Source organism: Pongo abelii, chromosome 1 (genome assembly GCF_028885655.2).
Source record: "Pongo abelii isolate AG06213 chromosome 1, NHGRI_mPonAbe1-v2.0_pri, whole genome shotgun sequence".
Taxonomy (NCBI): domain Eukaryota; kingdom Metazoa; phylum Chordata; class Mammalia; order Primates; family Hominidae; genus Pongo; species Pongo abelii.
Genome location: NC_071985.2, coordinates 73180088 through 73201997, shown reverse-complemented (window position 1 = coordinate 73201997; position 21910 = coordinate 73180088). Strand labels below are relative to the sequence as shown.

The window sequence follows — 21910 nt, the reverse complement described above, 5'->3', positions numbered from 1 at the left end:
ATCCTCATTGTCTTCATGTTGAATAGGTTGAGGAGGAAGAATAGGAGGGGTTGGTTCTGCTGTCTCAAGGGTGGGAGAGGTGGAAGAAAATATGTATGTAGGCGGACTGGCAAAGTTCAGACTCATGTTGTTCAAGGGTCAGCTAATATATACATATCTTTTTGTTGTTTCAAATAAATGATTCTGCTTCCCAGGGCAAGTGCTAGGAAGCACATTAACTGTATATTAGTCTGCAATTGAATTGTTTTTGTTCTTTCTTTGGTATTCCAGAGATTTTATAATCTATGTTAAAATCATGGGTCCTGAAACTTGGTGAGACAGGGTTTCTGAAAGAGCACTTTTGGCTATGTAATGTAAATCTGTTTCTCTTCAGAAAGACAGGGGGCCTGTAGATAAGACTCTATTATTATTATTATTATTATTATTATTATTATTATTATACTTCAAGTTCTAGGGTACATGTGCACAATGTGCAGGTCTGTTACTTAGGTATACATGTGCCATGTTGGTTTGCTGCACCCATCAACTCATCACTTACATTAGGTATTTCTCCAAACACTATCCCTCCCCCAGACCCCCCGCCAAAAGGCCCCGGTGTGTGATGTTCCCCTCCCTGTGTCCATGTGTTCTCATTGTTCAACTCCCACTTATGAGTGAGAACATGCAGTGTTTGGTTTTCTGTCCTTGTGGTATTTTGCTGAGAATGATGGTTTCCAGCTTCATCCATGTCCCTGCAAAGGACATGAAATCCTTTTTTATGGCTGCATAGTATTCCATGGTGTATATATGCCACATTTTCTTTATCCAGTCTATTACTGATGGACGTTTGGGTTGGTTCCAAGTCTTTGCTATTGTGAGTAGTGCTGCAATAAACATACACGTGCATGTGTCTTTATAGTAGCATGATTTATAATCCTTTGGGTATATACTCAGTAATGGGATTGCTGGGTCAAATGGTATTTCTAGTTCTAGATGCTTGAGGAATCATCACACTGTCTTCCACAATGGTTAAACTAATTTCCACTCCTACCGACAGTGTAAATCATTCCTATTTCTCCACATCCTCTCCAGCATCTGTTCTTTCCTGACTTTTTAATGATCACCATTCTAACTGGCTTGAGATGGTATCTCATTGTGGTTTTGATTTGCATTTCTCTGATGAGCATTTTTTCATGTCTGTTGGCTGCATAAATGTCTTCGTTTGAGAGGTATCTGTTCATATCCTTTGCCCACTTTTTGATGGGCTTGTTTTTTTCTTGTAAATTTGTTTAAGTTATTTGTAGATTCTGGATATTATACCTTTGTCAGATGGGCAGATTGCAAAAACTTTCTTCCATTCTGTAGGTTGCCTGTTCACTCTGATGGTAGTTTCTTTTGCTGTGCAGAAGCTCTTTAGTTTAATTAGAGCCCATTTGTCTACTTTGGCTTTTGTTGTCATTGCTTTTAGTGTTTTAGTCATGAAGTCCTTGCCCATGCCTATGTCCTGAGTGGTATTGCCTAGGTTTTCTTCTAGGGTTTTTATGGTTTTAGGTCTTACATTTAGGTATTTAATCCATCTACAGACAAACATGGTAAAACCCATACCCAGAATCAAAAATGAGTGAAGCAATTTGCCCAGCACTAGGACCCCCAAGTCTAGTCCTGAACTTACAAATAGGTCGCATTCTAGGAAGAGATGGACACATCCTGACAGATCTATTTTGAGGAGCCAAACTCTGTGCTGAGACTTAAATAAAGGAGCAGAGAAACTTCCACTTTCCCAGGGTACAGGAATGGAAGGATAAGTTGGTTTGGCGTAATAATTCAACATTTTTCTATCATGCGAAGGAAGAATCTGAATTACTGCTGAGATTCCTCTGTTTCCCTCAGATAAGAATCTTTAGAGGAGAAGAACTTGAATTAATTTTATTTTCCCAGTTAGTAGGGTTCTCAACACCTCAAAGTACCAGCATTGGTCCTCCCAAGAAGGAAATATATTTGACATTTAACTTGATTCCTGTCCTACAAAGCAGAGATGAATCCAGAAGTAAGGAGGAAGCAGAATAGGGTGTCAGAATCAAGACTTTTTTTCTCTATTAGTTTGGATAAATAGCAAGCTATCTAAGGATGAATGCTGTTATTGTTGTTACATTTGGTTTGCATTTGGTGGTGGGAAAATTAAATAAGGACTCTGTCTCATCCAGTCCACTCTACATTCTGTACATCCTACTCCTATCTGCTGCCAAATTCAGAGCATGCATTCCTTCTTAGCCCATACTCTCTTATTTCCATAAGAATCAATACAATGAAATGAAACAGTAGAGAAAAATTGGATCCTCTTTTACTACTTAACCTTAAAAGAGCTGTTTCTAGAAAGACCTCTGGGATTGCTATTTAGTCAAGGGTGGCACTTCTTGGATAAATGAATTGCAATATTTTGTTTAACTGAACAACTGAAAAGTTGGGACATTACGCTAAAAAAATACACTGGGCAAGAAAGATTATGAGAAACTCTTTCTTGAGTTCTCTACCACATCCTGCCTGTTCATGGGTTTTCTGCACTCCCACCCCAATACCACCATCACCTCATCTGTGAAACTCAATACCATGTTAAAGCTGGAAGGGCCCTTTGATAGAAGTCAGTTCAACCCCATCATTTTACTAATTTGCAGATGGAAGGCCAGGATGGTTAAGAGACTTGCCCAAGGTCCTAGAGGCCAGCAGGGGCAAGCCAAGACCAGAACCCAAGTCATGTGGCCTTGGTCTACTACTTTCTTCATCACACTGTATTGTTTCTTGAAAAGTGTGGTGCAGATGCCAGTTTCTCTTAAGCAAAGCTATATGCTAGATAAAAGTTGTGATCAGACTTTTATGAATGCCTGGGGGAGGGTGGGATATTGACTTTAGAAAAGTTTATGAGCTGATGTCACCCTGATTTTAAGTCTGAGCTAAAGCTCAATTAAGTGCTTCTTTGTTATTATATTACAATCTTAGTATTGTAGGAAGTTCTGAAATATCCCATCATTTCTTTTGGGCTGTTTTCTCATTTAATACAAGAAATTTGAGTTGAATTATCTTTCAGATCTGTTTCCATTTTAATGAGCTCTGGTTCCTCTAAAATGGTTGTTAAATGCCCACCCTCCCCCACCTCCATCACCATCAGGAAACGGAGTTTTTAATCTTTCACACACTCTTACATAGGAAAAAAAATGATTTTAGTGCTGATTCTGACCGACTCTGAAGTATTGTTACAACCTTCTGAAGTTCTTTCAGGGTGGCTCAGACCCTCAGGGGAACCTTGAACCAAAGCTTCAGGGCAGCTATAGGCAGAATAACAGGACTTTGACTGTTTGTTAGGAACTACTGAGTTCCCCAAATATGGACATGGGTTGGAAGCTATGCCAATGTCCCTGCGATGGCCTCAAAAAATGGACAACTAAAAGAGGTGCCTGGTTTGGCATTCTCTGGGGGATGGTTCATGGAAAGTTTGTTGATGGGGCTGGCCACTCTATCTGCAAAGAATGATGTCTTTTTTCTGGTGTCTACCTTACCTTGTTCCTCACTAACCATTGAAAGATGCAGGAAGACTTTGGGAACCTTCCCCTAAGTATCTGAACCTGCCCCTAAGTCTGTTTTCAGATATAAAGGTTGACACCTTTCAGTATAGAATTATCTAAAGTTGTTAGTCAGAGTTTAAGAGATCTGCACACACTGAATTTTTTTCAGTTCACAGTGATAGGGGAAATGGTGTTTTTATCCATGTTTTGAGAATTCTATTTTTCCTTTGTTCTGTCTGTAAAGAATTGAAGAAAACTTTCCAGGACATCTCTTGCCTTTCCAAATTCTATTTTAGTTAAAGTCAAATCAAATTCAATAATAAAACTTTTTCAGAAACAGCCGTGAATTTATAATCAGTAACACGTGATTTAATTGTTTTTTTCTCTTCAGCTGTATTCAAAGTTTCTTCAGAAAAGGGGATATGTTTTATGCTTTTGAACTACCTTGTGGCTTCTTTGTGATAATTTGAGTTTAATATAGTAAAACATAATGATGAAGCAGTGGGGCCAATGTCTCCTTCCGGAGTCAGTCTTGGCCTATAGAATTTATTGGCATATCTTTCAGGTTACATATATCTAGATCTTTATGGGGTGGAGCTTTACTCCTAGTGAGTATCAACACTTTGAAACTTATAAACATCAAATGCTGGAATCCCACTGCAGGCCTATGGAATCAAAATTTTCAGGGGATAAAGCAGGAGTATATATTTTTCAAAAGCTTCCTAAGTGAGTCTAATGCACAGCTATGGCAAAGCCTGCCTTATGGAATAAGAGGGCCACTCTTAAGGGATTATGCCAACAGGGGCTTCCCAAGTACAGTTATCATTCACATACACAACCAACAAGGGAAAAACGCACATCATTATTGCAGGGCATTGCCAGGATTGTGCCCGGGTGCCCACAGGCAGGTTCTGTACAAGAGGACAATAGCCAAGGATTAACATACATTTTGAACAAAAATTCCTCAATCAAAAGCATGGTTTTTTGTTTTTGTTTTTTTTGTTTGTTTGTTTTTGAGACAGAGTCTTGCTCTGTCACCCAGGCTGGAGTGCAGTGGCGCAATCTCGGCTCACTGCAAGCTCTGCCTCCCGGGTTCATGCCATTCTCCTGCCTCAGCCTCCCGGGTAGCTGGGACTACAGGCGCCTACCACCATGCCTAGCTAATTTTTTGTATTTTTAGTAGAGATGGGGTTTCACCGTGTTAGCCAGGATGATGTTGATCTCCTGACCTCGTGATCTGTCCGCCTTGGCCTCCCAAAGTGCTGGTATTACAGGTATGAGCCACCGCGCCTGGCCAAAGGCATGTTTTAAAACCTTGTAACACAATGGCATTGGAAGTGAAGATCAGCAGAAAGAAAGTAGAGGCTTATCAGAGTGGAGAGACAAAGAGCAAAGCTAGGGTTATGTGTAGGTGGCCATCTACATAGTGCGATTTCTAAGGACCTACTGACTTAAACCTCCCTTGTGAAAAACTCAATCCTTTGGCTTAAAACACTGACTCTTGTTAAAATGCGAATACTGCGAATCACATCTGACAGGGTACATCATATTCTTACCTGAGAACACGTTGTAATGGGGTGGGGAAAGAGCTGGAAATATAGATGGAAAGAGAGAGGGTATTGCCAAAAGAGGATGCACACTGGGCAGGGCATCATGCAGACAGCGGCAGCTGGACAAATATCATCACTTTGATTTACTGTTATTTAAAAGAGAACTGCTCAAAACTATTGGACTATTAGATATGCTATGTTTTTCCCTTGCCTACCCTGCTGAGGAGCTCCTTGGCTCACTCTGGCCTCTGCTGCTAGCTCCTGAATTGGGAAGAAAGCAACAGGAAAGCAACCTCATCCCGTGGGAGATGGCCCGGTGGTCTAGGCTGGCCCTGAGAGTGAGGGCTTTGAGATCCAGCCTGAGGATTTTCCTCTGACTCGCTGTGTGGCCTCCAGCCAGTCTCCAAACAGCTTTAGTTTTCTTGTATGTCAAACCAAGATAAATACCTAACTTCCCACTTCTCTGGGGCATTGTAAGGCTTCACTTCTGCCACTTTCAGTAAGGTTTGTCCAAAGATCATAAGAAGAAAGCTTTTGAGAAGTTTTAAGATGAATTACTTTTACTACTTATGTAGTATTAGGTAGAAAGAAGAATGTACCAGAGAGTGGGATAATGGAGAACACAACAACCTAACTCAGAGAAGCAGTGTTTGTAGTGGAAGAGAAACACAAAAGGGGTTTTGGGGTTGGGGTGCAAGGGAGAGAAGTCTACAATTGGTACCAGATGCCATCAGAAGCTAACGACCTGACAAACTCTGTCCTCATAAAACAAATTCCTTAAAAAGGAAGCAAATGGAAATATAAGCTAGTGAAAGAATTTGCAGCAGCTGCCCTAAAACCATTTCTCACTTCATAAACAGATCTGGGTTTGGTCCTTTTTTTTTTTTCGTGTTGGTCTTATTTCATGCCACTTTTCCCTCTCATATTCTCCCCTGTCTCGTTCTTCCTACCTTGCTTCTCCTGCTGGACGGACTTCTCACACTGGCAGTCATAACAATAGTAGCTCCCATTCTGATGGAGGGAGGCTCGTTCAGAGCATTTGTTTTGTGTCTTGTCTCAACATGTATTTGTCCTCAATGATGGCTTGGATTAATTGGACGAAGTCACTCAAAAACAGCACTTGCTCTTTTCACCCTAACTTCTTTCCAATAAACTGATGTGGACCAGAGTATTAATGACTCTCTGTTTCCCAGTACTTCCTGTTTAGCATGCTGAAGAAGAGATTATGTTTGGGACATCCATGGCATGTGGCATCTAGAGAACTAGGAGTTCTTTAGAATCACTAATGAAGCATCTTGATCACATTTCATAAAGGATGGTCAGATTTTAGCTTCCTTATCAGATAGTTTAAATACATATTTGGAGACAAAAATTTATTTCCTACATTGAATATCAGCATTGAATTTGGGGAATTCATGCTGACTCATTAACAACCCCCACCTTATGTATTTCTTCCTTCATCAGGTCTCATAAGGATACTTCATCATCGCAGGAAATAACCAGGGCTTAACCTTGTGAAAACATTTTCTTCACACCAATCACCTCCAATTCTTCCAACTTATACGTAATAAACATAGATAAAAGAAATGAGAGTATTACTGACATATGATTTAAATCCCAAGGGCATAAGAGCAGGGTCAGCAGCTTTGGCATATTTAGTTTGAATTCACCCTTTTGGGGCTAGTGCTTTTTAAGTCAAGTCTCAATTATTTCAAGGTAGTATGTGCATATTCAATGATATTTATTTTCTACTTTCTTATATTGTTGCCCAGATCTTTGATAAAGTAGTTGACCACTAACACAATTCAGAGACAAACAGAGCACACTACTGATGACAAGATTCATAGTAGTCATATCTTTGGGCTAATAATTAGCACCAAGGGCAACAACATCAAGAGCAAGAAAATATCTTGCTAGTCTTCCATGCTAGACTATGTATTCCCTAAGAGCATGGTTCTTATACCACTGGTACTCAGATCGAGGCCTTCCCAACAGTAAGTGCTCAGTAAATGCTTATTAATGAATGAGTGGAGCAAGATGGTTGAATCAGTGTTTAATGATATTTTCATATTTCAAATCCCCATTTGTCATTATAAAATTTAATAAATTTCTCACTTTGATAGCTATGGACTGACTTTGCTGTCTATAACATGAACAATCTCAATTCAGCAAATTTTTATTGTGTCAACTACAGCAAGTCATATGTTGAATATAAAGTGGGTAAGAGTCAGTTTTCCTCTTCAAAATGTCCATAATCTAGTTGGAACATTGAGCATTTAAGAGACACTCAGATACTAATTACCTTGTGAATAAAAGGATAGATAAGTTAATTCACTGATTAAAGAATGAGAAAATGCATACATAACTATAACAGAAGATAAAGCAAAAGAAATTCTAGCAGGGAGTTATTTTTTAAATTTCACTGGGAAGTTCAAAGGAAGAAGGCATCTGAAGGGACTTCTTTGAGAAGGAGAGTGTCTTAGCTCAATTTGTGTTGCTATAACCGAATGCCTGATACTGGGTGATTTATAAAGAAAAGAGATTCACTTAGCTCATGGTTCTATAGTCTGGGAAGTGCAAGAAGCATGACGCTGGCATATGCTCGGCTTTCTTGCTGTGTCATACATGGCAGAAGCAAACACATGCAAAGGTGCAAAACTTGAGAGGCACCCTGACTTTATAACAATCCACTCTCATGGGAACTAACCTATTCCAGTGAGAACTAATTCAGTCACTACCACAAGAACAGCACTAAGCCATTCATGAGGGATCCACCCTCATGACCCAAACACCTTCCACTAGGCCCCACCTACCAATACGGCCACATTGGGAATCAAATTTCAACATGAGTTTTTTGGGGACAAACCATATCCAAACCATAGCAGAAGGCCTTTTAGAAATCTCAACAAATTGAGCAAAGGTACGGAAATGGGAGAACAAAAAAGTGAAGTGACTAACAGCAAACAGACCACTGAGGGCTTTTGCAGTGCTTCACGCAGTAGAGGAATAACAACTCTGTGAGGTTGCCGTAATTATCCCCATCTTATAGGGGAAGGAGCTGAAACACTTGGGAATGAATAACTCAATCCAAATCTCACAGGTGATAAATGATGGGTCCAGGATTCAATTCCAGAGAGCCTGAGGCTAATGCCCTAATTATTAACCTCTATGGTTCTGCCATGGCAAGAGGGTGACACTCATTTTGCTCCAGTGTATTCTTTTTTTTTTTTTTTTTTTTTTTTTTTTGAGATGGAGTCTCGCTCTGTTGCTCAGGCTGGAGTGCAGTGGCGCGATCTCAGCTCACTGCAAGCTCCGCCTCCCGGGTTCACGCCATTCTCCTGCCTCAGCCTCCTGAGTAGCTGGGACTACAGGCGCCTGCAACCATGCCCGGCTAATTTTTTGTATTTTTAGTAGAGATGGGATGGGGTTTCACCGTGTTAGCCAGGACAGTCTCGATCTCCTGACCTCGTGATATGCCCGCCTTGGCCTCCCAAAGTGCTGGGATTACGGGCCACCACACCCGGCCTGCTCCAGTGTATTCTTGCTGCTGTTATGATCCAGGCTGAGTCTAGATTGGCCCTGGCAATCCAAGCAGCAGTTCTCTGCTGAGAGGATGTCTGTGGAAGCATCTAGCATAAGTTAGGCATGGGACGTGGATTCAAGATGTGTGAGTTTCCTCTTCCAGTAATCGGTTCAATTTCTGCTCAGTCTGTGCTAATATTCAGTGGTATGTACTGCTATGGCTTTAGCAGTTGTGAAAATATTTCCATACCAATCGATTAATTGGTGTTGCCTTTCTGTCATCTCAGAAACCTAGGCCCTTCAGACATGGCCTTCTGTGTCACCTTGTGATCAAACATTTGAAAGATTCATGCCTGACATAACTAGGGGCCTCCAGGATTCAATCCTGAGCTTTGTCCTGGATTTGTTCTAATTGCTTGGGACTCAACAGTACTGGTTGTTAAATATTTTGAGTGTCATCCCATGATCTATTCATTTCTGAGCCGTGCAGAACTCTCGGAATCTGTTCTCCACCTCATTTCATCACCATTTGATCCTCCTGGAAGAAAGAGCCATAGAAAGTCAGCTAACTGTTACTTGTTAGCTGTTAGTATTTATGTCTATTATGCTGTGTAGTGTTGAGTAGTAGAGAAAAAAGGTGATGAGTTAAATATCAGTTTTGGAGAAAATTGTTCTCTCTGGTTTAGGAGCCCTCCCAGATGGAGCTGCAAAGTCATTGCTGCTCCTTATTGGTTCTCAACCAGTCCTAAGATGCTTCTATTTCTCTTATCCCAGCTGTATCCATCGGCCCTGTGGGAAGCAGGACAGCTGTCCGTCATTGCTGCTTGATCACGCTGATGTGGTGAACTGTACCTCTATAGGCCCAGGTCTCATGAAGTGTGCTATCACTTGTCAAAGGGGATTTGCCCTACAGGCCAGCAGTGGGCAGTACATCAGGCCCATGCAGGTGAGTTGAAAGATCATGATCACCAGGACCAAGTTCCTGGGAAGGGGAGGTATTCACACTCTTCTCTCTGGCTCCACAGGGAAAGAGCAGATGTTTTTAAGCCATTTGAAAGGAAAACATGGGTTCTCTAACAAGCAGAGAGAAGGATGGCTTAATAGAAATGCAAGGTATATAAAAGCATGTACAGTGCTGATTAAGTGGGTTGGTGGGCAGTAAATGGGAATGCTTATTCTATTCTTCTCCCTTGTTTGTCTTTCTGTCAGAAATTATTTTCCCTCCTTTTGCCTTTAAGATGAGAATGCCAAAGTTCAGACTTGTCTATAATTTTCAGGAAAGACTGGTTGTAATCAGCATGTCTGTGGTTCACAATGTCCACCCCACAACAACCCTCCAACAAAAAGACTGAAGAAATAGAACCCGATTTTCTCCCCAGAAGCATTAAAGCTGTTACTGAGGCAGAGATTCTGTCATGATTCTAACTCTGACCAAATTTTCCAAATTTCTACAAGCTCCATTTCAAATTTCTACAGCACCATTTTCAGAATTTCAAGATGGTTTGGAGGTAGTAGAATATGTAGATTAACAGGATGACTCAGGAGACAGATCGGAATTAAATTTTGGCTCCACTGTATATAAGATGTGTAACTTTGGATTAAAAAATAAGCAAAAGAAATTAATCTCTTTAAGTTTGTTTTCACATTTTTAAAATGATTAGAACAGAGTACTTATCTAATTGAGTTATTACGAGAAATAATTTAAATGCTTTTAGCAAAATGATAGGTACATAACACGCTACTTGTTAAGTTGTCAGTATTATGAGCATGATCATGTATTCTCAACTAAGAATTCTGTTTTCCATCTTTCCTTTAGAGATACTTCAATTCTCTACAGAGAAATTTTAAACATAAAATCAGCCATTAGAAAACATGACCATATTATAAGATAGAAAAAGGATGCACCAGGGAAGAGATGATGGTGCTCGAGGAAAAAAACAGAAAGATGTGGTCTCATAAGGAAAGAGTGGACATACAACTGTTAGCTAAACATCAGTGATTTACGAGAGTTGATTTTTGTTTTATTTTGTGCCAGTTGATTGCTTAACAGGTTGGGAACCTGTGGGAGAATTTCACTTGCTTAGAGATGTCAGGATTTAAAGTTATACACTTTGGCTTCAGCTAGCTTAGGTTCTGCCTAGAGAAAAACAGCTTTAATATACCTTGAGGCACCAACTTCTTGGTCTGTGAAGCTTTAGTCAGGAAGGCAGAGCCCTTATTACCTGTTCTTTACCCATCTCAACTCAGGCAAAGGAATGTCCACTCCAGAAAAGAAATAAAAAGAATGGAAAAAAATGCAGGGACTGAATCCACTCATGCAATAGGTGAAGCAGGGGAGAGAAGAAAAGACAACATGTGTAATGCATTAAAATTAGAAGCAAATTCAAAACAAAATGGACAGTACCTAACAGAGACAGGAGAAGCACCAGGTAATAGATACAGGTTTTGAGAGGCATTCTTTTTTTTTGAGATGGAGTCTCACTCTGTCGCCCAGGCTGGAGTGCAGTGGCACGATCTCAGCTCACTGCAACCTCCCAACCTCCACCTCCCGGGTTCAAGCGATTCTCCTGCCTCAGCCTCCTGAGTAGCTGGGACTACAGGTGCATGTCACCATGCCCAGCTAGTTTTTGTATTTTTAGTAGAGACAGAGTTTCACCATGTTAGCCAGAATGGTCTCTGTCTGCTGACCTCATGATCTGCCCGCCTTGCCCTCCCAAAGTGCTGGGATTACAGGTGTGAGCCACTGCCCCCGGTCTTGAGAGGCATTCTTTAAGTGATAGTGGCTCATTGTAGTTAGAGCCAGACTTGCAGGCTGTGTTAAGCATGTGAGGGGCATCATCTGGGCTGGGAGAAGGGTGGGAGCTCACCCTTTGCCAACCACATGGCACAGTCAGCAACAGCGCTCTCCAGCTGACCAAACATGCTGTCACCTCAGGCTGGCCCCATGAAGAAAATTATAGAATCCCTGGTCGTGATCACAAGACAGTGGGGATATTTGCTTTTTGTTGACACAAGAACCGAAACTAAACAGAAAAATGTGTCTGGCTTTGAATTGGGTCCTTCTGGCAAGCAACGGAGAAACACTGGGAAGCAGGAAGGAGCAGCTAGCCAGGAGTTGGTGTCAGGGGTGACAGGTGCCTTCAGCAGTCATTTTACCTGTGGCTTTGGTGTCACTGTGATTTCCTGGAAGGATGGCTGGCTCAGCCATAGAAACTCCCCTTTCTATCTTTGACCTTTGATAATCCAGTAGCTAGAATGTTGGCTGCATGTTTTTCAAACAAGCCGTAAGCTTCTAGGTCTCCAGGCCTTGGCTTGTTACATTCCCCCCACCCTAGACACCTTCTTCTCCCACCTCCCCCTGTATTGCTGGGAAGTCCTGATCATTTTTCAAAGGCCAATCCTGTATTACCTATTCTGTGGAACTTCTCCTACACGCTCTCCTCCCTGGCCGAGGATGGCAGTTCCTCCTCCAGCTCCCGTTGTACCATCACACAGGAGCATGCATTATACAATATGGCTTCATTGTTGCATATTTGTGTTTTCTTTCTTCTTGATCCCGGTCTTCTACTTCTGTTTTATGGTTTGCAGTCTTTATATGGCATTCTTTCCAACCATTACAGAAGGGGATAGGATATAGCAAACAAAAATGTAGCTCTAACATTTCCTTCTTTACTTTCTTTTCTGCCTTCCTCCCTCCTTTTCTCCTTTCTATTCTTCCTCCTTCACATGTTTTTGAACTGTTGTTTCAACATGTGATTTGCTTGCCTGGTCGATTTTTAGTTCCTGGAGGATATTTTGTTTAGGACAGGACCTGGCCCTTTTAGGTGCTCGATAAATATCTCTTCATTGAATTAGTAGCAGTGTGCTCTAGGGCTGCCCTACTGAAATGACAGGCCCTAGGAAATGGCTAGAATCGCTCACATTTAACCACAAGGTTTGGAAGATGCCTTGTATGCGTTAACTCTCAACACCACTCTCAGTGGAGGTAATTATTTTCAGTAGTATTATCAGTTGGCTTATTAATGAGAGTGCCAGCAGGACAGATGACATACTCAAAAGTGGGCAATTTGAGAGAATTTAATCAAGAGACCACTCATAAATGTGCAGGCAGGATATAGGAAAATCACAAGGAGATGGTGCAGTATCCCAGGTGAAGGGGCTCAGTCATCACCCCTAGGCCTGAAAGGTTTACCTTAGGAGTGCAGAATCACAGGAAGAAGGAGCAGAAACTGTGTAGAGCAGGTTTCCAGAAGATGCAGCCAATCTGCAGCGACCCTTGGGACAGAGTAGGGAGAATCAGCACCCTGGCCTCCCTCTTCTCTCCCTCTCCAGGCTCCTGACACTGTGTCCTGGATCTGAATGCAAGTACAAGTCAGAGGCATGAAACCCACTGGAGTCAGTTTCCCTGGCCCAGAGCAGAGTGGAGAAGGGTAGAGAACAGGTCTGGAGGAGCAACTGGAAAGCAGACAACAGAGCTGGCCTGGAGGAGTCTTGCCATGTCATGATTCTCTGACACTAGCAGGCTTCTTTTATCAGCATCATACTGAGTGTTATAAGAATGTATATTAAAACAATGAGGCCTGAAGAGGGAGAAAGGCAAAATAATTTGTCCTGTTTTAAATGTTTAGACAGATAATCACCAAGACTCTTCTAAAGCCTGGAAACTATTCTGATAAGCCTTTTAATGTGACTTTGACAGAAGCAATTTCTCTGTTTCTAGAAGGAAATTCTGCTCACATGTTCTTCTGGGCACTGGGACCAGAATGTGAGCTGCCTTCCCGTGGACTGCGGTGTTCCCGACCCATCTTTGGTGAACTATGCAAACTTCTCCTGCTCAGAGGGAACCAACTTTCTGAAACGCTGCTCAATCTCTTGTGTCCCACCAGCCAAGCTGCAAGGTATTGTCTGGTCAACCAAGAACTGTATGCAAGTTCTCTTCCATCCCTCGCTCTTGAGGGTAGTTTGGGACTCTTTTCGTTACCCCAACACCTTTCCCATTTGCTCCACTGTGTCACCATCTTCTGATAACTCCAGAAAAGTCCCAAACGGCAACACCACTCTTTGTCCCCAACTACTTGAAAGGATGCACTGGCTCAGGTTCTAATGAATGAAGGAATCTTAGACTTTCCTCTATTTTTATTTGATGGTGTGTACCCCAGAGGCAAGCCTACTAGAATGGTTGTCCTGATAACATTCATAATCAAGATACACTTTATTGTGCACATTTTAAAATTTAATATTTACAACCATCCTTTGAGTAATGTGTGAATTTGTCCCTGGCTTTAGTGCTGGTTAGAGATGAAGATGGAGTGGAGCCTGCTCTAGCTGATGGCTTCTCAGACTTTGGTGTGCCTAACAATGACTCAGGAGGCTTGCTATAATTGCAGATTCCTGAACCTTTCTCCAAGAGATTCTTGCTTAGTGAGTCTGGGGTGAGATAATGATGTTATGGTGAGTAGTCCATGGATTGCATTTGGAGAAACCATGAATTATACTAAGGCATATGGTGTAGTGTTTAAATACAGAACTCTGCATCCAAACTGCCTCTGTTCAAACCCTGATTCTGCCCCTTACTAGTTCGGGCAAGTTACCGATCCCCAGTTTCCTCATCTGCATAATAGGAGATAATAATAGGATCTATTTCATAGGGTTGTTTGAGGTTTGAAGTTTACACAAGTTAATACATGTAAAACGCTTAGAACAGTGCCTGCCATATAATAAGCACTATAAAAGTGTCATCTATTATTATTTTAATGCTTTCCATGATAACGTCACTGCTATATTTTTATTATTTGTAGGTAGGAAAAGAAGTAATGATTTAGTTGGTAGCCCTCCTTTCATTTGGGTCAAGAAAGATTTATCTGACCTCTGTTTTATGTAAGAGCATCACACTGGATGCTCTGTAAGTGAAAAGATGTAGGACAAACATTTGACGTGGGATTTTTGAGATGCTACTCAAGAAAGAATAATGTGACTTTTGAAAGACACCAGTAAGTTGAGAAGTTTTTATTTCATCTGCTATGATTATCTTTCTGGGCTTTCTATTCTGAGCATCTTGTGCTTCTCTTTCCTGGAGTCAGGACTGAGCCCATGGCTGACATGTCTTGAAGATGGTCTCTGGTCTCTCCCTGAAGTCTACTGCAAGTTGGAGTGTGATGCTCCCCCTGTTATTCTGAATGCCAACTTGCTCCTGCCTCACTGCCTCCAGGACAACCATGACGTGGGCACCATCTGCAAATATGAATGCAAACCAGGGTACTATGTGGCAGAAAGTGCAGAGGGTAAAGTCAGGAAGTAAGTTCAATGTTCCTGGTCTTTGGAGTTCTACCTACCTCGCTGCTTGTTATGTTTGTTTTTCTGTATAATCTCTCTTTACCTGCAGGGCTATATTCTCCAGTCATGACAGACAGGCAACCTGCTGTGCTTTCTGTAAATGTATTCTCTCCCATAGAAGATCCCACAGTCTCACTTGGGTACTTTTTAAAATAACTTCTGCCCTAACGATCGCTTTCCTTGAAAGTAAGAGTTAGCAGCCTCCCAGGTGTTATATGTGTCACCTGAATCCAACTCTGTGCCGGCATATACTCGTCAGTCCAGTTTACAATTGCAGGCCTGGCCTGGTCCCCAGTGCAGACACTTATGAGCTGTGGATATTGGGAAGGTTCCTTTCTCTGCTTCAATTTTCTTTCTGTAAAAAGGGGATGATGATAAAAAATATCCACCAGTTAGGGCTGATGTAGGAACTAAATGAATTATATGAATAAAACATAAAATTCAGTAAATTAATTTTAAAAATATAAAACTCAACTCATTTTGGCTATTAATATTGTTATTATATCTTTCTCCTTTCTCCTTCCTGAATTTTACGTGTGTGCACTCCTAGACCCATGGCGAGAAACACTTTTCTTCCAATGTCGTGGGGGATCCGAAAGAACAAAAGCTTTGTAATGTAATTTAAGAGGAAAGGCTTCCAAGAGAGTCATCTTGGGGTTCAAATCCTCATCTCCCCTTTATCAGCTGAGTAACCTCAGGCAAGTTACTTAACTCTTTGGGTCTTGGTCTCCTTCCTTCCTTCTAGGTCTCCTTCTTATCCTTTTAAGTTTAGAATAATGCTTGCATCTGTGTTGAGTTGAAGGATAATTCAACCTTCAACTCAATATCCAACTCAAGGTTAACTCAATATCCAGTCCAGTGCCTGGCTTGCGCCAATTACTCAACAAATGGTTTCAGAAAAAGAAACTTTTTCCGAGTGAACAAAAAGCTTTCAGGAAAAGAAACTTTCTGAGTGAACAAAAAGCTTTCAGGAAAAGAAACTCCTTGCATTTAGGAAATAGTAACTATTCTTTCTCTACCATAAATTATGTAGCTACAGGAGAAAACCAAATCTGTTTCTTACCTAGCACTTAGTTCAAAGCCTGTTGATATGTATTCTTCTAAGATTTTGTTTTTGAACTAACAAAATCCTAGCCATGGTATTACCAGTAGTTCCAAGGCATACAACCTTTGCTTGTAAGCTAGGATGGTCTAAAGGGACAGAAAAAAAAATCAGGAAACTATCCGACTCACATTTACCCTTTCTGTAGTTGATCTCTCAACCATGTTAACATTTGGCCATTAGAGCAATGGCCTCTCCCAGGGCCTTCCACTCTAGAAAAGGCCCAGGCTCATATGTGGGAGGGGAAGACCAAGCCCATACCCTGCCCTTTCCACCAGAGGGAAGGGCCAGGCTGATTAGAACATAAACAATACTGATGAAAAATTCATAGGAGGCAACACTCCCTGGTTCAGTGGGCTCTAGCAGGTGTAGTAAACAGTTTTTGATAACCAAGAGCACATTTGCATGTGATTTTCATAGCATCTAGAGGCAATTTGCATAGGCACGCATTGATAGGCAGTGAGTGCCCAGGTAATCTTCAAGTGAAAATGTTACTACAATTACCCTGAAGGCTGCTGTTTTCTTGCTTTTTTTCTCTCTAGTCTTGCCTCTTTTTTTTACACACCAGCAGCCACCTCATATCTGCAGAATAGTGCCATGAAGAATAAATGACCAGGAGGCCAGAGAAATGTCTCAGGACCAGGAGGAATTAAAGACAGCAAGATCATCACCAGTTTTCTGGGCCATGTCTCAGCTTTATGTTGGGAAAAAATGAGGCCTCCATCCAGAACTCTGGGTGGAGTTCTGGGTTTGAGGGGCATTTGTGGACACAGCTTTTCTGACTGAGAAAGTGGGTGCTTGCATCACAATGTCAGCATCAGTTTGGGCCTAAACGTTGACATTCACAAGCACCATTCTGAGGAAAGATTAAATTATTTACTGCGTTATGTAAGCTGATTAAATCTTAGTTTACACCTGTTTACATAGCAGGTGGCGGATTGGTAATCAGAAGTTTGCAAGTCTGGCATAAATCACTGCCACTTGCTGCTCATGTTTACTCAGTGAACTATGTCAGCCTGTTTCCTTGCATGTGGAAAAAGCCCAGCATTGTACAAATGAGGCCGTCAACTTCTTCCTAGGATATGCAAGCACAAAGAGAAGAAATTGAGAAAAGCAGAAGGGAAATCAATCCAGACAGAATGGGCACATGCTAATTTTATGCTACTGTACAGTGTAGTAAAACAAACAAACAAACAAAAATTTTGAGGGTTATGTTTGCAGCTTGCTTGGCATGACCCTGAGCAAAATACTCAACATCCATGTATCTCAGTTTTTGCATCTATAATGTGGGAAGTAGTAACTATTTCTATCCAACAATGTTGTTTTGAGGCTGAATGTCAGGTAATGTCGTGAAAGCATTTTACAAACTTTGAAGTTCAATACATATGCTATGTATTTTCAACACATATGCTATATTACTTTTTGTTTATCTTTTTTTAAAGGAAGGAAACAATTACTAAAGTATCAGCCAAATACATTCCCTTCCTGCTTCTTCTCAAGTCCATGGTTTCAAGACAAAAGGATGATAAGTGCTGGATTTGACTTCCTCTGATATCCCTGTTCCAGCTTTGTCTCATTCTACCCAGGGATGGCACGGATGGCATATTCATCCGCTGCATGCTCTATGCCAGTCTCTGGGTTAGGATTAAAGACAGACAAATAAATAAGACCTGGGCTGTCCAACCTCAAAAATGAAGTCAGGATCTTTGTTATAGTGTTGTTGGCCACACCTTCCTTCTTGAAACTCTTCTTCCTTGATTCTCTTCCATCTTGCTCCCTGATTGATGTTCCTTCTTCCTGTCTGTCCACCCTTGATTTCCTTTTCTAGCTTTTTTCCCTCTGCCCATTTCTTTAAAGTTGATGTTTCTCTGAGTTCTCTTTTCCAACTTGTCAGGCATGATGCTCATTCACCCTGTAGCCTCAGTTACCATCTGCATGCTGATGATTCCTAAATTCATACCTGCCACTATAGTACCTTCCCTTAAGGGCCATAAGGCCCATAAGACCAACTGCCTATGAATATTGCTGCTTGGATATCGTGTCTACATCTCAAACTCTTAACTATGCAAAACAGAGCTTATTATAATTCCTTTCAAATATGCATATCTTTCTGTGGTTGAACCGGGTACCTGCACATCACCTGAGACTCTTCAGCACCCTTTACCTTCTCTCAAATCGGTTATCAACTCTGAGTGTCATTATCTTACTGACTCAGATATGCTTGTTTCTCTCCATCCCTGTTGCCAAGTCTCTATAATAGACTATTATCATTTTTCATCTCTGAACTGATCTTTCTGTCTCCAGTCTTTTTCCCTTCAACATATTCACCACTTTGCAGCAAAAATGGCCTTCAAAAAACTCAAATCCAATTATGTTATTTCCCCACATGAAAATGAATGACCAGCCTACCTGCCACTTTATTTAAGGGGAAAAGTTGAATATTAAGATAGTTTCAGTGTCTGCACAATCTAGCAGGGCCTCGCTTACTTCTCCAGCCTCATTGCTCACTATCTTCCCTGGCAGACCCTTCAGCTCTTACACAACCTTCTTAGCATAGGCTCTAATACTACTGGACTTCTTTTATATCTTCATGGAAGCCATGGCAGTCAGGGCCTTCAGACATGGAATTCCTTCTTCCCAGAGCTCTTCCTGACAGTGACCTTTTGCTTGACTAACTCCTACTCTCTTATTTTTAGTGCAGGTGTGATGTTGTCCAGGAAGCCTACCAGGTCTCCCCAGACTGTAGGGCTCCTCTCATAGGCTGCCATTGTACACCAAACTTCTCTGATGATATCACTTATCTAACTGATTACAAATGATCTGGTTACTCATCTATATTCACGAATAGACCACGAATATTTTGCTTAGCATCATGTGCCCAGTGACTAGTTACTTACTGGTAGGTATTCAATACTTTCTAAATGGGTAAAAGCATTGCATTTATAAGCAAACTTATGATAGAATTTTGATGTTAAAGTTGATGCTAAAAATAGTGAAGGAAAGGGGAGGTTTTTCTTATGCGGTGATAGAGATCCCTGTTTCAAATGCTTTAGAGTGAATGAGAACTTTAAGCATACATAAGTAATTTTTTTTCTAGCAATTATCTCAGCAACATAGAAAGAAAGGTCATTCTTCAAAGACAGTTTCAATTTTATTTATTCAACAGACATTTATGCCTGATTAGTACCACTCTATGCAAGTTAATGGTAACAGAAAAAGGATTACCTCTCAACAAGCTCACCAGAACAATGCTTCTTATACTTGGCTGCTCATGAGAATCACCCAGGGAGATTTAAAAAATCCTAATGTCCAGGTCACACCCCAAACCAATTACATCAGAATCTCTGGGGGTGGGGCCCAGACATCAGTATTTTCCAAAGCTCCCCAAGTTGCTACCATGTACAGCCAAGGTCAAGAAGCACTGGTCTAGTCGAACTTTTGTTCCTGTCAGATTAACATCAGTTATGAGATTTTGACTTCCTGAAAGATCAAGAATGAGATTTTTCTCTTTTTAAAATTTTTGTAGCAACACTTTTGCATGGTAGATTTTAATACGTCTCTTTGAGACTTTTTTATTTTTGAGAGTAATAGAGAAAATGTAAGCAGAATTGTAACTTCAAGGAGGTTTTAAAGTATATGTAGTTTCAGGAGTTCTTTCCTCCTCACATTGTATAATAGGCACAAACTCTCTTTTAAGATCCTTTCTTTTTTTCTCCCATGCAATTTACTTCCACATACACATCATCATTAATCACTCCTTTGCTGTTTCATTAACTTGATTTCCTGGGAAGCTAAAGTAAGTTTGTTTGACTTATATTTTATCAATAAGACCATATTATATTCTCCCTTATCTTTCACTTCCATGGTTGCCTTTTTCTCATTATGTGTTATCTTTATGTGTGAAGGTTAGGTTAACATCATTAGAGCCCATAATTAATTAACTTCTAAATGATTCAAACCTTCCAACTTTAGTTAGACAATCTCTGTTTCTGTAAGTCACTCGTCAAGATGCCATCTGTGGGGTGCTATAGTGTCAGATCTTCTTGTGGGTAATTGTAAACATCCATCCTTTCTGAGGGTTGCTCACAGCATCAACTTTTCCAAAGTACGTAAATCTGTTTAAGTTCTATAAACACAAATGAAGGTCAAGGCTGAAATTAATAGGCCTCACATTGTGACTATTTATTGTTTAACAAATGTTTGGTTGGTGAATGCCTTTAGTGGAGCCTTGTCTGACCTAAATTGGGGGAGAGTCTGAGATGGGCTGGAGCTGGGCATGTGTGTTTGACCCATTTCCACACACACAGAAAGATTGGTGTGGCAGAGTGTTAAAAAGCTTAAAGGCTGGGCTCTGTTCTGTTGGGTATTGATGAGGATGACTATAGTGATGATGATTTGTCACTATGTGCTATATATGCTAAGTATTTTGTACACAATACCACATAATTTCTCATAACAGTAATACATTTTATCCTTAACAAAATAATAGTATAGTAAAATATATTATTTTGTAATAGTATATAATTTGACATAGTAATTATAATATTTTAGCATATTATTATTATCCCCTATTATAGATGAGGAAACTGAGATTCAGTGTGGTTAAGTAGCCTGCCCATGATCACTCAGCCAATAAATGGTAAAATTAGGATGAAAACCATTCTGACTCCAAAAACTGTGCCATTGGCTAAAAATGCTTTTGGTTTCAGCAAATCACTTCATTTCTCTCAGCCCTTTCCTGCATTTGTAATATAAAGGGAAATAATTGAGTGATTTCTAGCTCCAAACATTTCTATTTTATTTTCTATCTCAACAGAACCAATGAGAAGAGCCAACACTTTGGTAAAACATCATTGTGAGAACTGGTAGATATGTAACAATTTATTACCATCAGAAAAAAAGCAGTGATATATTAAAACACAAATACTGCACAGACATGGACTTAGTAGACCGTATTTAGGGCACTGTTAGAGTAATACTTGGAGAACTTTTGGTCCGCATGAACAGCCAAGGTTTTGTTCTCTCCTTCTTGATGGGTTTTGGTCCATTGTTTTCCATTCACATCCAAGAAGACTGGGTCTAGTTCTCCCTTGAAGACAGAATATTGGGAAAACTTTTTTAGAATTTCTAGAACTAAGTTTTAGAATTAAACACATCCCTAAAACTTCTAAAGAAAGTAATTTAGTCAAATGGCTAAGAAGGCTTTTCTTAGTCCAAGATTTATCTCCTCATTTACTGGTTAATTTTACAGGCTCTGGCATTATTGAGATCTAAATTTGAATCTCAACTCCACTATTTATTAGCTTTTTGACCTTGAGCAAGTTACTGATATGTACTGAACATCATTATTCTAATTTACAGGATAGAAATAATAGGTGTACTTACAGGTTTTTGGAAGGAATAAATGAGATAATAGATGGAAAGAACTGAGCAAAATTTTTGGTCATATTAAGCTTCAGTTCATCAACACTGCTGCTGTTTATCATCATCACCATTATCATTATCATTACCATCATCATCATCACCATAATAATTTCTACCAGGTGAATGGCTCTTACAAAATAACTGTTGCTGTTTGGGCTATCCTTCTGGTGCAATAGGGAAATTTATTCTTTAACAAGGAGTATACTCAGCTACATTTTTATCACTGGCCATTGTCTCCCATCTGTGGTTGGTTCCTATGCTAAAAACAAAATAAAACAAAACAAATTAAAAAAAAAAAAAGCACAGAGTCCAGGAAGACTGGAATTGGCATTCGAGGTCAGAGGTACAGGTCTTCAATTACCAGTGGAAAAAGTGCATTTCCCTTGCCTATAAAAGAAAACACACGCCAAAATAGAAACTTTATTAAATTTTTAAAAAATGTA

At 40.4% G+C, this 21910-nt stretch overlaps 1 protein-coding gene across 1 annotated transcript in view; it reads left to right on the top strand.

Annotated features, from left to right (window-relative positions):
* Positions 1-21910, top strand: part of PAPPA2 (pappalysin 2) — a 302050-nt gene that overhangs the window by 207500 nt on the left and 72640 nt on the right. Inside the window, exons 15-17 of the mRNA XM_024232330.2 lie at positions 9383-9554; positions 13329-13506; positions 14689-14902. Of these exons, the coding sequence (XP_024088098.2) occupies positions 9383-9554; positions 13329-13506; positions 14689-14902 (564 nt within the window). The remainder of the gene's footprint in view (positions 1-9382; positions 9555-13328; positions 13507-14688; positions 14903-21910) is intronic.